General features: G+C 37.9%; 1 protein-coding gene across 6 annotated transcripts in view; it reads right to left on the reverse strand.

Annotated features, from left to right (window-relative positions):
• Positions 1 to 13,747, reverse strand: part of FOXJ3 (forkhead box J3) — a 156,031-nt gene that overhangs the window by 126,863 nt on the left and 15,421 nt on the right. For all 6 annotated transcript variants that reach the window (XM_082687141.1, XM_082687138.1, XM_082687136.1 and 3 more), the window contains exon 2: positions 5,053 to 5,113. Coding sequence is in view for 2 of the 6 variants with exons in the window: in XM_082687138.1 (XP_082543264.1) it covers positions 5,053 to 5,096 (44 nt within the window). In the remaining 4 variants the exon portion in view is untranslated. The remainder of the gene's footprint in view (positions 1 to 5,052; positions 5,114 to 13,747) is intronic.

The following is a 13,747-nucleotide window of genomic DNA, read 5'->3' on the forward strand; positions in this document are numbered from 1 at the left end:
ACAACATGTGAAAAAAGTAGGTTATATACACATGTATGTTTACTTGTCAGTAGAGAACAAATGTTCAAAGAAAGTTTCTACTTTTTTTGGTAAGCTTTTGCTCTTTCTGAATCTGTACATGGAAATAAACAAAATAGAGGTACGTCTCGGGATTCAAATCCATCTTACACAATCTCAGGAACCAAGCAGATTCTGCCAAATTTTTAAGATTTTCTTGTATGCTAGAAACCGTATCACTCATTTACCTGAATTCTCATTATTATTCAAACCGAGGAACTGAAAAAAATTAAAGCATTCACTATTCACTATCTAGATTCTCACCATCCAAACTCAGGATATGAATGCAATAGATTCAGATTGCAAGGAATATCCATGAATCTTATAACAATTTTTAATATAAATTCACATGATTTACCAAATTGGGATTGTTTTTTCTTACAACAACATGTTAGTATTCTACTAAAACCACATAAACACTGGATGCAAAACAGATCTTAAAAAACATCTTTTTATACCCTACTTAGCAGGTTGTTGGAACAAGTTACTAAGTCATTCATTGCCTCTCAACTCCAAACCCCCACTCCTACTTTCCCAATCTGCCTTAATGATGCTTAAAACTGGTACTCTGCAAACCACATCTGTGCTTTGCCAGGTGGTTTCCTCTAAGACTCTGCCAAGAGGAAACATTTAAAGATGGACTGAAATCCTGAAGAAGGAAAAAGATACTGGTGCCTTCCTGTCTAGTCTTTGGGTGTCATAAGAGCATTACCCCAGCAAAAATTTCTCTCTCTGTCCCCACAACAGGAGATCCTCCTATAGTAGTAAGTGAATCCAGTTTATAGTTTTTTAGACTTGTAGAACTATCTTCATCTACCCCAGGGAAAGACACAAAGACCAGTCAATACCCATTCCTCATGGGAATGAGACTCATGGGTATGAGTCTCAAACCCATGGGACCCCTCTTTTGAGTTCAGACACCAGCACTAGCCATGTAGTGCCTTCTCCTCAAAGTCTGAGTTTTGGTTCTATATGACCCTTCCTCCTAAGTCTCTAGGTTTTCCCTTTGGTCTCTAAGCCCTTGGGGCTGGTTGATGCTTCTTGAAGTGTCTCCCTCCATGATACTTGTTTTATTTTTCTCCCTTCTGCTACCTCCTTAACGACTTAGTATGTAATTAATGATTCTGTTAAAATATCTCTGTTCAAACAAGTGTGATTTCTGTCCCCTGACAGGGTCCTGATTAAAAAATTAAAAGTCTCATTATATAGAATATAGTATTGTTACAGTAAGTTCTGTTAAAATTCAATGCCACATATACCAACAAGCACAGAAAAAAAAGTGTCAATTAAAAGTAACTTGTTTAAAAGAGTATATCTATCACTACAAAATCTTTTGCAATCCTTCTTTTAAAGAAAATATGGAGTGCCTTTTTCTAACTCACACATAATATCTACTGGCATAGAATTACATGATATAAAGACATTTATACTAACAAGCAAAGAAAAACAAAGTTTCAATTAAAAGCAACTTGTTTAGGGGCACCTGGGTGGCTCAGTGGGTTAAGCCGCTGCCATCGGCTCGGGTCATGATCTCAGGGTCCTGGGATCGAGTCCCGCATCGGGCTCTCTGCTCAGCGGGGAGCCTGCTTCCCCCCGCCCCCGCCTGCCTCTCTGCCTACCTGTGATCTCTGTCAAATTAAAAAAAAAAAAAAAAAATTAAAAGCAACTTGTTTAAAGAGTATATCTTACTATCACTACAAAATCTTTTACAATCTTTTTTTTTTTTTTAAGATTTTTTATTTATTTATTTGACAGACAGAGATCACAAATAGGCAGAGAGGCAGGCAGAGAGAGAGAGAAGAAAAAGCAGGCCCCCCGCCAAGCAGAGAGCCCGACGCGGGGCTCGATCCCAGGACCCTGGGATCATGACCTGAGCCGAAGGCAGAGGCTTTAACACACTGGGCCACCCAGGCACCCCTGCAATCATTCTTTTAAAGAAAATATGGGGTGACTTTTTTTTAAGATTTTATTTATTTATTTGACAGAGAAAGATCACAAGTAGGCAGAGAGGTAGGCTGAGGGGTGGGGGAGCAGGCTCCCCACTGAGCAGACAGCCTGATGTGGGGCTCAATCCCAGGACCCTAAGACCATGACCTGAGCCAAAGGCAGAGGCTTAACCCACTGAGGCACCCAGGCACCCCTGGGGTGCCTTTTTCTAATTCTACATAGTATCTACTGGTATAGAATTACATGATATAAAGACATTAACAACAGCTCTCTGTCTTACTAATACATAAAATACAACAAGTGCAATTTTAAAAATAATTCTAACATATTCAGATTAAATATCCAGTATCATCTACAAAAAAACAATACTTGTTTATTAGCCTAAATATTTAAGGATGGAAGGGGATTTCATCCGATTTACTAACTCTCTTTCCTACCCAAAAAATTTTTAAATGTCACATACTTCCATTTCACCCCCCACCTTCATTTACTCAAAAATGTTCACTCCCTCTTACCTATGCCTACAAATCCCTACCTGCCTACCCATTTCTCATTCCCAGCCACAAATTCAGTTCCCCACCAGTTCATATACTTCATATTTTCAATCTAGCCATTTTGCGGACATACAGATATTGTAACACAAGATATAAAGGCAGTACATACAACAGAGGTATGGCAAACAAGCATTTGTCAGTGGGCTTAAGAGTTCTAGCTCTATTCCTATTTGGACAGTGTTGTTGGGGAGGCCATTTCTGGTTTGGGGAAGACTATGGGAAAGTAGACTAAAATTTATTGTGGTTTCAAGTAATCCAAGTTTCTCCCCCACCACCACCATCAAAAAAATAGCCATTCTTTTCTCCTCTCCCTTATATCAAACTCAATGCTTGCTTCTAGTTAACAAAAAAAAAAAAAAAAAAAAAAAAGGCAGTGACAAACAATGGTTTTCTACCCACACATTTAAGAATAGTAATTCTATGCTTTATAAAGACGGACCATACAGAATATTACAGAACTAAAAGATGTATGTAAGAATACTAAATAACCTAACTCAGACACCACAGAGTACTAGTTAAATGCTAACTGTATAGCTTTATGCACAAAAAATTTTGATTCTAGAATAATATGCACAAGAATTATAAGTTACAAATTATCAAAGAAGTTATGATTATCTCTTTTCTTTCATCATCCCTTCCAATTCTGTAACTTCTACCAAGCACAAAAGCTAGATATACATTATTCCTAACCCCATGTCACATATAAGCTTAAATCTAAACATACTCAAAGAAGTTTAAAATCTCAATGACTTTAGTATAACATTATTTCAGCATATCCCACAACTAAAAAATCTTTAATGAAGTCTAATCAGTAGATGAAAGTCTGCAAAATGTCCCAATGTAACCATATCCAAAGATTTAAATATTTAAAAAAAAAAAAGGGTGGGGTAAAATAACTCTTCCCATCATACTGAGCAGTAATCACTATTAAGTCAATTAGCTCCACAGCAGCTTTAGAATTAAAGAAATAATGATAGTCTTTTTTTTTTTTTAAATAGGTTCTTTTCAGAGCTATATATAGCTGTCGCTTGTTTGGAGTTAGGGACAGAGGATACATGGAGTCTAGCAAAGTAGAAAAGCCATCTCTCCATCTATGTCCATAATAAGCTGGAGACACATTCTCAGGGAAAGAAGTGCCATAATGACACAAAGTAAAAGCTTTTCTACTGAGGACAAAAGATAACCAGACTCTGCCTGCTAAAAGTATTTAAAACTGCATATTCATTTTTCTTCTCTGGCATTCTAGACAACCAGAATTGCTTTCAAGCATTACGATTCCTTGACTTCACATTCATGGCTCTAACAACTTTCTATCCCTCCTCGATCTTCTGCCCTCTAAAACTGGGTAATCCCAACTCTCTCTTCATCACTTACTCTGTTCTAGCCATATTGACTTTCTCATTGTTCCTCCAATACATAAGGCAAGTCTCCTGCCTTATCGTTTCCTGGATTCCTTCTGCCTGGAATGTTCATAGTCCACAAACCCAAAATGGAAGAGTCCATTACTCTTTCAGGTTTTCAAATGTCACCATTTCAGTAAAGATTTCCTTGGCTAAAATAACATAAACCCCTGTGTTTCCCATTCCTCTTCTCTATTTTATTCTTCACCTTAGCCCTCATCACTGTCACTAACATACTTCTTATGCTCCCTTTGGCACCATATAGACTAACAGATATTTCTTGTTTAATTGTCCCTTCACCAGAATGCAGCTCCATGATTATAGGATTTTTATCTGTTATGTTCACTGCTACAGTCCTGGCATTTAGAATAGTGCCTAACAACACATTAGGTGCTCAACATGCACCTAGTTGCAGCAGTTACATGTAATCAGTAGATACTGCCATCAACACTTCATGTTCTAGTCTGAAAGATTTCAATTAACAGATTAAATTTAAGTTATTTTCTCAAACCATGCCCTGGAAACTGCAACAATCCCTCACGGGCAATTGTGAGGATAGAACATGAAAGCCTAATAAGCAAGCAGAAAAGTCCTCTGTTTATCTGTTTTATTCACAGGATTTCATGTAAGATTTAATTTGTAGAGAAGATTTAGCAACTTCAAAAAAATCTAAGACTACTGGGCTGTATACAATTTAGTTCCTACTTTTTAAGCTTTACTTATTTACTGTAAATGAGGATAATCTAGGTATCATGTTTATATCATCATTTAGAAAGAGATAAAAACTAGCACCAAGTCTTATTTAATCTGCTACAAAAGCAGTAAAATTTACTGTGTATTTTCTAATTAAAACAAGTAGAGAGCAGAAAATTTTTAGAAAGAAATGAAGTACAAAAATTTTATTATTCCATATACAAGAACTAAGTGGAAATTAAAATCCAAATCCCATTACCACAAATTTCTCTGCAGGCAAAAATATCTCCCAATCCATCAAACCGCACCACCCAACAAAACAAACAGTATTTTATTATGAACCTCACCTTGAATAACTTTTAAAACGTTACACGTCCCAATAAAGAAAAAATAGCACTCACCTTAACGAAGTTACAGATGGACAAGCCTGTCCATACAAACCCATCTGGCCACAAAGAAAATCTGAAAAGTAAAGAAGAGTTAGTTATCAGAAGCTCGAAAGTAAGCTAAACTATAAATAAGATTCATTTCTAATTAAAACACTCTGAAAAGAAATAGAAGGCTAAAAGATTCACCACAATCTGAATCAAAAATGATATCAAACAGTAAGAGGAATTATACTGAAGACAGACATAACAGGAGGCATAGGAGAAATAGGTAACACTATAACTGTAATACCCAAAAGTGCTGAAAACTCATAAAATTTAACAAATTGTTATGCTTGTTATAAAGAGAGTGTGTCCCAACTATTTAGCAGAATCCTACTGATCCGGGAGAAGTGCCTAAAGGAGACAAAAGAGTTAGTATGCAGGTTCCCATTCCCACATAATTGTCCCCTACCTCACCTACTCTTCAATCAAAACAGTGCTACCTTTATTGATTTTATATACCAGAATTCACTAAGACTTCATGTGAAGAACAGTTCCATTGTTTAAAAGAAAGTTAAAAATAGCATTCAAACAGAAGGAATTTTGAATAAGAAGCTATAGCTTCAAATTCAACTATGACACTACGAGACCTTGAAGAATTTATGTAACCTCACTGAACCTCAAATTCTTCATCTGTAACTTGGCAATAAATACTGCCTATATAATTTTATTTACTCATTAGGGACAAATTGCAGGTTTGTTACTAGAATTAAATAAATCAATGAACAAATGTAAAATGGTCTATTAAGCACTAGTACCTGGCACAAGGATGATCCACAACTGTCTACACGTAACATGAATGAGAGAAGTTGGAATGGGCATAAGCACATATATATGCATATACTGTGCAAATGATGGAGACTGTACAACTAAAAAAAACATGTTCATACTGAAGGGGATGGATGGGCTGCTAGTCCTGATCCAGCTAACTGCTAAGCGGGATTACAAACCCAATATTCTAAGAATCAATTTTTCAGAAGAAGCAAGATACACAAAATTTTATTTGAAATCTCCTGATTTTTCTTTTCTAAATACTATGTGGACCAAACAAAACATCAGATTCTGTCCTAAGTTTATAAACTTTAATCTAGAAGCTGAATGAATTCTCAGAATCTAACTGTTCCTGCACGCACATGAGAGAGACAAGGCACTTCTAATTCTGCTAGAATGACAGAATAGATAGCTTAATCAACATGTCACTGTAAATTACAAACATTGGATAAAATCTCTTAGTCTTTATAAATTAATCAATAATCCTGAAGAAAAATAACATCTGATCAAGGCCAAAAACTAAATATAACAGAGAAACTAAATAAGTATGCAGGGTACTGAAACCAGCTTTCATTCACCTTCAAGGCATTTTGCCAAACCCTATGAATTTCAGCTTGGGCTCAAAAGACCAATGGGGCTCAAGGTTCAAAAGGCAAAGTCCAGGTGTTACCCAAGAGATAGCAAGGAAAAATGTTTCTTAACCTTGGCCACTGAGTGCCAACAAGGGGATGGGACAATGATTGCAGTAAAACAGTATCCCCCCAATATTCACAACCATAAGCTGACTCTCACCTAGATTACGGTTTTAAAAGATTCATACTTAAAATTCTGTTTACGGTAGTCCTAGAATGGTAGTATTCCCCACCCATCCTTGAGAAAGCAAATCAAGTCCTCTGGGGAATCTGCCTTTGATCTAGACCTAGAATTATTCTCACTATCTGGTACCAAAATAAATAACTTCATGGGTGCCTGGGTGACTCAGTCAGTTGCCTTCAGCTCAGGTCAAAATCCCAGGGTCCTGGGACTGAGCCCCATAGTGGGCTCCCTGCTTGTGGGGAGCCTGCTTACTCCTCTCCTTCCTGCTTATGCTCTCTCACGTGAGTGCTTTCTAATAAAAATCTTAAAAAATAAACTTTGAAAATAAAAATAAGTAAATTAATTAACAATCAAAAATCACAAAACCCAGAAGGAAACAAGGCACTCAGAGAAAGATATAGCTGAAACATCAGTTTGCAGAATCAAAACCTCAAAAAGATTTCCAGATATGGTGATTACTTAATTACTAGACACTTTACTGCTTTACTTTATGGGTGATTTAACTACTCCTATTTCAATTACCTGTATGAATCTCAAATTTGTGTCTCTAACAGGAATCAATCTCCAAACATAAATATCTAACATTCCATCTTGGAAAACCCAAATCTATCATTCCAAAACAAAATTCATCATCTTCTTTAATGTATTTACTATCATAAAATGACACAGTCCTCTTATCTAAGAATGGTCTTCTAGCCTAACTCCTTCCTTTGCCCTTGTTAAAATAGAACACTTCTTTCCAATCCTTGATTTCTATAAGGAATGACTTCTCTAAACACTCCTAGGCTCTTAGGCCACTCCTCATCAAAGAGGTAAGTAACTTGGTTACTGGGTAGAGCTAACTCAGGACCTACATCAGGACTCTACAGGCACTGATCTGGATGCACCTGCTCTGCTGACCCTGACAATCTACATATCAGGAAGGCTGGCCCACGGTCTAGAGTGGAACGGTGGGGATAAGAGAATGTGGAGAGTGAGTTAGCCCATTTGACTTTTAAATCTAAATCACAATCTATATTCTACAATATCAGCTTCAGCAAAAACAAAGATAACTCCTCCAAAAGCTACCATATTATCCAGCAACTCAATCCTACACACACATGTGTCTGTGTATACATGTGTGTGTATGTGCATACCCAGGAGAATTTAAAACCTATGTTCACAAAAACTTGCACATAAATGTTCATAGCAGTAGGATTTATAAATGGCCAAAAAGTTGAATAAAATCGAATGTTAAACTTATGAATGGAGGGCTTTCTGGGAGGCTCAGTGGGTTAAAGCCTCTCTGCCTTCAGCTCAGATTATGATCCTGGGGTCCTGAGATGAAGCCCTGAATCGGGCTCTCTGCTCAGTGAGGAGCCTGCTTCCCCCTCCCCCTCTGCCTGCTTCTCTGCCTACTTGTAATCTCTATCAAATAAATAAATAAAATCTTAAAAAAAAAAAAACCTTATGAATGAATACACAATATGTGGCATATATACACAGTATCCATAATATACAATATTATTATTCAGCCATAAAAAGGAATGAAGTCCTGTTACATGCTACACCATAGCTGAACCTTGAAAGCCTCATGCTAAGTGAAAGAAGTCAGACACAAACGACCAGATATTTGGAAAATTGATTAGTAGTAACCAAAAGATGGGGGGACAGGGAGTGATTTCTATGAGTTTTTTTCTGGAATGATTAAAGTGTTCTGGCACTAGATAGCAGTGACAGTTGTACAAAAACACTTACTAAGGGGCACCTGGGTGGCTCAGTGAACTGAGTATCTGACTCTTGGTTTCAGCTCAGTCATGATCTCCGTGTTGTGGGATCAAGCCCTACATTTGGCTCCACACTCAGCAGAGTGTGCTTGTCCCTCTCCCTCTGCTCTTCCCCCAACTTGTGCTCACTCTGTCTCACAAATAAACAAATAGTTTTTCTTTAAAGATTTTATTCACTTATCTCTTAGAGAAAATCAGTGAACAAGCACAAGCAGGGGGAATGGCAGACAGAGGGAGAAGCAGTCTCCCCGCCAAGCAAGGAACCTTATATGGGACTTGATCCCAGGACCCCAGGATTATGACCTGAGCCAAAGGCCCAACCAACTGAGCCACCCAGGCATCCCTAAATAAAAATCTTAAAAAAAACCTTCATTATAAAACCAAATTACATGCCTTAAAATGATAAACTTTACAGTATGTGGATCTGTATCTCAATTAAAAAATAATTTTAAAAGTAGTAATATTTTTTCATCTGTTGGTTCTTGTTAAATTCTTCAGTTCAGAACTTAGGTAACAGAAAAGGATCTTATATTTTGAGTCCCCCAGACATCAAAACCCTTAGGACCCCCAACTATTTACCATTTACTACCAACTCTAGCTCCCAGTTATCTTTCTAATCTGCTTTAGCCTCAATGCCTTAGTTTCAAGTTTCTCCATTTTTAATCTTGACTACTGCTCCTAAATGGTGAACCACAGGCTGGTTAACTGAAAGAACAAACATCTGCCAATCTTCTCCCTACCCAACAAATACATGACCAGCAACATGGAAATCTCACAAAAGAAGACTAAAGTTCACAGTTCAGTCGGGAAAGTCTCAGTGTCCTCTGAATTACAAACTCACACTTCTGAAGCCAACTATAGTTGAATAATTATATTAACTCATTCAATTATATCCATAATTTATACAGTTTGAGTTGGTGCAAAAAGCACCTCGTAGAATTTTCTCCAAATCCTTTAAAATCCAACATATAAGAAAGTTTGTGTAAAATGGCACAACCAGAATATGGGTACTAAAAACCAGTTACTCAATGATGAATATGCTCCAGTAGAAGCAACTGCCCTATACACCACCACCAACATAAGAATATGGAATTCCTTTTAGTAATACAAGCAGTCTTCAAGGGTATATTAAACTGAGTTACAGGGGCACCTGGCTGGCTTAGTCAGGTAAGTATGCGACTCTTGATCTCAGGGTTGTGAGTTCTAAGCCCCATGGGAGGCTCGAAAATTTTTAAAAAAATAAAAGTTATAAACTTATAAACTATTTACATTTAGGAAGCAGATGTTTAACAAACTACAAGTAGCATAATAATGTATTATTTGGAAAAAAAAATAATGTATTATTTGGGAGCAGGAGGTGAAATGGGACAAAGTATTTTGAAAAAGCTCCCAAGTAAGATATTTTTTTTTTTAAAGATTTTACTTATTTATTTGACAGAGATCACAAGTAGGCAGAGAGGCAGGCAGAGAAGAAGGGAAGCAGCTCTCTGTTGAGCAGAGAGCCCAATGCAGGGCTTGATCCCAGGACCCTGGGATCATGACCTGAGCCAAAGGCAGAGGCTTTAACCCATTGAGCCACTCAGGCGCCCCGCTCCCAAGTAATTCTTACTTAATTCTTATTCTCCTCTCTCCAACCAACGCAGGAATATGCTGCTTTATAGTTTACAAAGAACTTAGCAACATTCATGACCTTGAGTCAAGACCTAGACTGGAATCCCAATTATGAAATTAGGTATACTGTTAAACTTCTCTAAGGCTTAATTCCCTTCTTTCCACAAAAGAGAAGATCCATGCCTCAGTTTCAGGGACCACAGTTTGAATGAAAACATCTGCATAATATTAGAAAAAGAACTACAGGGACGCCTGGGTGGCTCAGTTGGTTAAGCAGCTGCCTTCGGCTCAGTTCATGATCTCAGCGTCCTGGGATCGAGTCCCATATCGGGCTCCTTGCTCCGCAGGGAGCCTGCTTCTCCGTCTGACTCTGCCTTCCACTCTGTCTGCCTGTGCTCGCTCTCGCTCGCTCTCTCTGACAAATAAATAAAATCTTTAAAAAAAAAAAAAAAAAGAAAAGAAAAAGAACTACAAGCTGGTTGAAAATAAAGGCTACAGGACTAGAGGTCAGAAACTATTCCTTTTTTTTTTTTTCTTTTTAAACTTCTGAACTTAGACCTGTCTTTCAAAAGACTTGAGAGTATAAAATTCACTCGTATCCATGAAGGAACAACCCCTTTGACTCATCTTACTTAACTGAGCACTCTGACTTGTTACACCATTAGTCACAGGTAATTATTAAAGCAGTCAAAGAAATAACCTGTCTTAATCAGCCAGAACAGAAGAAATCTACCATAGGAAGGAGTAAGGGGAAAAGAATCCTGCTGAGTGAGCAATCACCTCATCTTACCTCAACTAGCTATACCTAAAGGCAGTGGCACAGCTTGAGCTAAAAGGTGAGATCCGAGAGTCCTATGCTCTCAGAAAGCAATTAAAATCATGTGAGAATGATCAGTTCACCAAGGGAGAATTAATGGATGAGAGGCCAAACTTAAACTTTGGAGGGCTCTAGTAGATAATTAAGAGAAGAGGAACTAGTTTAAAATAAAAAATAACTTAAGAAAATTGTACTGGAGATGGCTACAAATGATTTAATGCACAGAAAGGCAAAATGTCGATTAAAATAGAAACAGTGAAAAAAGAATACTGGCTTTTATTAGAAGATCATTGACAGTACAGAGGGTGTGTTTTGTGTCCTAGTGAAAGCAAAAAAACAGACTGCAAAGGAATAAGAACCAGGGTAGGGAAATAGAGATTTAGCTACAAATTGTATAAAATGAAAATAAATAGGGCTTAACCAACTGAGCCACCCCAGTGCCCCATGAAAGGCATTTTTCATTATAGGTATTTTTCATTATAAATGTGGCATCAGGCTGTATAGTGGTCAAGATCATTGTTTCCTGGCCTTTGCCCAGGACACTTCATGATCACTTGTACCACTCTAGAACTTCTGGGCCTTCTTTGGTACAGTGAGGGATCTCTAGTTCTCAGGATAAAACCCAAACATACACCAGGTGAAAGAAACATAGGCACCAGAGAGAAAAGTCTGTCTTCACGTTGGTGCTCGTGCAATTTTTAATAAATTATAGAAGTTTTCTGTTAAAAAAAAAGAAAGAAAGAAAGAAAGGAAAAAAAAGAAAAGAAATAGGAAATGCAATAAGGTCAAGCAGAGAGGAACATATTAAGAAATCAAAGAAGGTGAAGAATATGTTGGAATGTTCATCACACTGTATCCCCCCATTACTCTGATTTCTTCTTCACAACTCTTGTCACCAACAATATGACTTCTGTTTTACTGTCTGGTTCTCCTCCACTGAAATACAGATAAATGTCTGTTTCATTCAGTTACACCCCCAAAATCTGACATACGGTTAGCTGTCATGTTTGTCAATATATGAGTAAACCAGGTTCCTTAAGAGCTGAAAAAGAGTACACTTTTTTTTTTTTTTTTTTTTTGGTCAGAAGAGTGAGCACAGGCAGACAGAGTGGCAGGCAGAGGCAGAGGGAGAAGCAGGCTTCCTGCTCAGCAAGGAGCCCGATGTGGGACTCGATCCCCGGATGCCGGAATCATGACCTGAGCCGAAGGCAGCTGCTTAATCAACTGAGCCACCCAGGCATCCCAAGAGTACACTTTAAATAAGAGCAAGATTTGATGGAAAACTCACCAAACCTTTTTTTTTTTAGATTATTTATTGATTTATTTGACAGAGATCACAAGTAGGCAGAGAAACAGGCAAAGAGAGAGGAGGAAGCAGGGTCCCTGCCGAGCAGAGAGCATGATGCAGGGCTCGATCCCAGGACCCTGGGATCATGACCTGAGCCGAAGGCAGAGGCTTTAACCCACTGAGCCACCCAGGTGCCCCCTCACCAAACCTTTTAAATACAGTCTTTGCACCCATCAAATACTTCTCCCTACCTCAAGGCAAATAATTTAGGACCAATCTGTAGTTAGAAGAGCAAGTTAAGTATCCAGACTATATGAAGAATTCTTAAAACTCAATAATAAAAAGATAACCCAATTTAAAAGTGGGGAAAGATCTGGAGATACAGCTCATGGGTACAGCATTTGACTGCAAAAACTGGGCAAAGATAAAAGTTACTGGGGCGCCTGGGTGGCTCAGTGGGTTAAGCCGCTGCCTTCGGCTCTGGTCATGATCTCAGGGTCCTGGGATCGAGTCCCACATCGGGCTCTCTGCTCAGCAGGGAGCCTGCTTCCCTCTCTCTCTCTCTGCCTGCCTCTCCATCTACTTGTGATTTCTCTCTGTCAAATAAATAAATAAAATCTTTAAAAAAAAAAAAGATAAAAGTTACTAAGATCTACATATGTCCAATAAGCACATGAAAAGATTAGTCATCAGGGAAATGCAAATCAAAACCACAATGAGATACCACTTCATACCCACTAGGATAACTATAATTAAAAAAACAGACAATAACAACTGCTGCAAAGGTATGGAGAAACTGAAACTTATATATTGCTAGTGGAAATGTAAAACAGTGTAACCACTTCAGAAAGTTAAGCAGTTTACTAAAAAGTTAAACAGAGTTACCATATGACACAGCCATTCTACTCCAAGAGTCTATATAGAAGAAATGAAAACATTCATCCACACAAAAATCTATAAACAAATGTTCACAGCAACATTAAATAACGGGAAAAAAGTAAGGAGCACCTGGGTGGCTCAGTGGGTTAAGCCTCTGCCTTCAGCTCAGGTCATGATCTCAGGGGTCCTTCGATCCAGCCACCGCATGGGGCTCTCTGCTCAGCAGGGAGCCTGCCCCTTCCTCCAGCCCCTGACAGCCTCCCTGCCTACTTGTGATCTCTGTCAAATAAATAAATAAAATCTTAAAAAAAGAAAAAAGTGAAAACGATCCAAATGCCACTAGCTGATGAATAGATAAATAAGTTGTACTATATCCATACAGTAGAATAGTTAATAATAAAAAAGGGATAATACATGCTACAACATGACCCCTGAAAACATGCTAAGTGAAAGAACCCAGTCACAAGACTACACAATTCCATTTACATCAAATGTCCAAAACAGGCAAATTTATATTAGTAGTCAGACCACGGATTAATAGTTACATTAAATTAGATTAGTTTCTTAGAGTCTGAGGAGTGGGGAAGTAAAGGGGACTGACTGGGTATGGATGGGGTTTCTTTCAAAGAGAGAAAAATGTTCTAAAATTAGACTGCAGTAATGGTTACACAACCCTCTGAATACATTAAAAAACATTAAATTTCACACTTAAAATAGGTG

The sequence above is a fragment of the Mustela nivalis genome (assembly GCF_964662115.1).
Source record: "Mustela nivalis genome assembly, chromosome: 10".
Taxonomy (NCBI): domain Eukaryota; kingdom Metazoa; phylum Chordata; class Mammalia; order Carnivora; family Mustelidae; genus Mustela; species Mustela nivalis.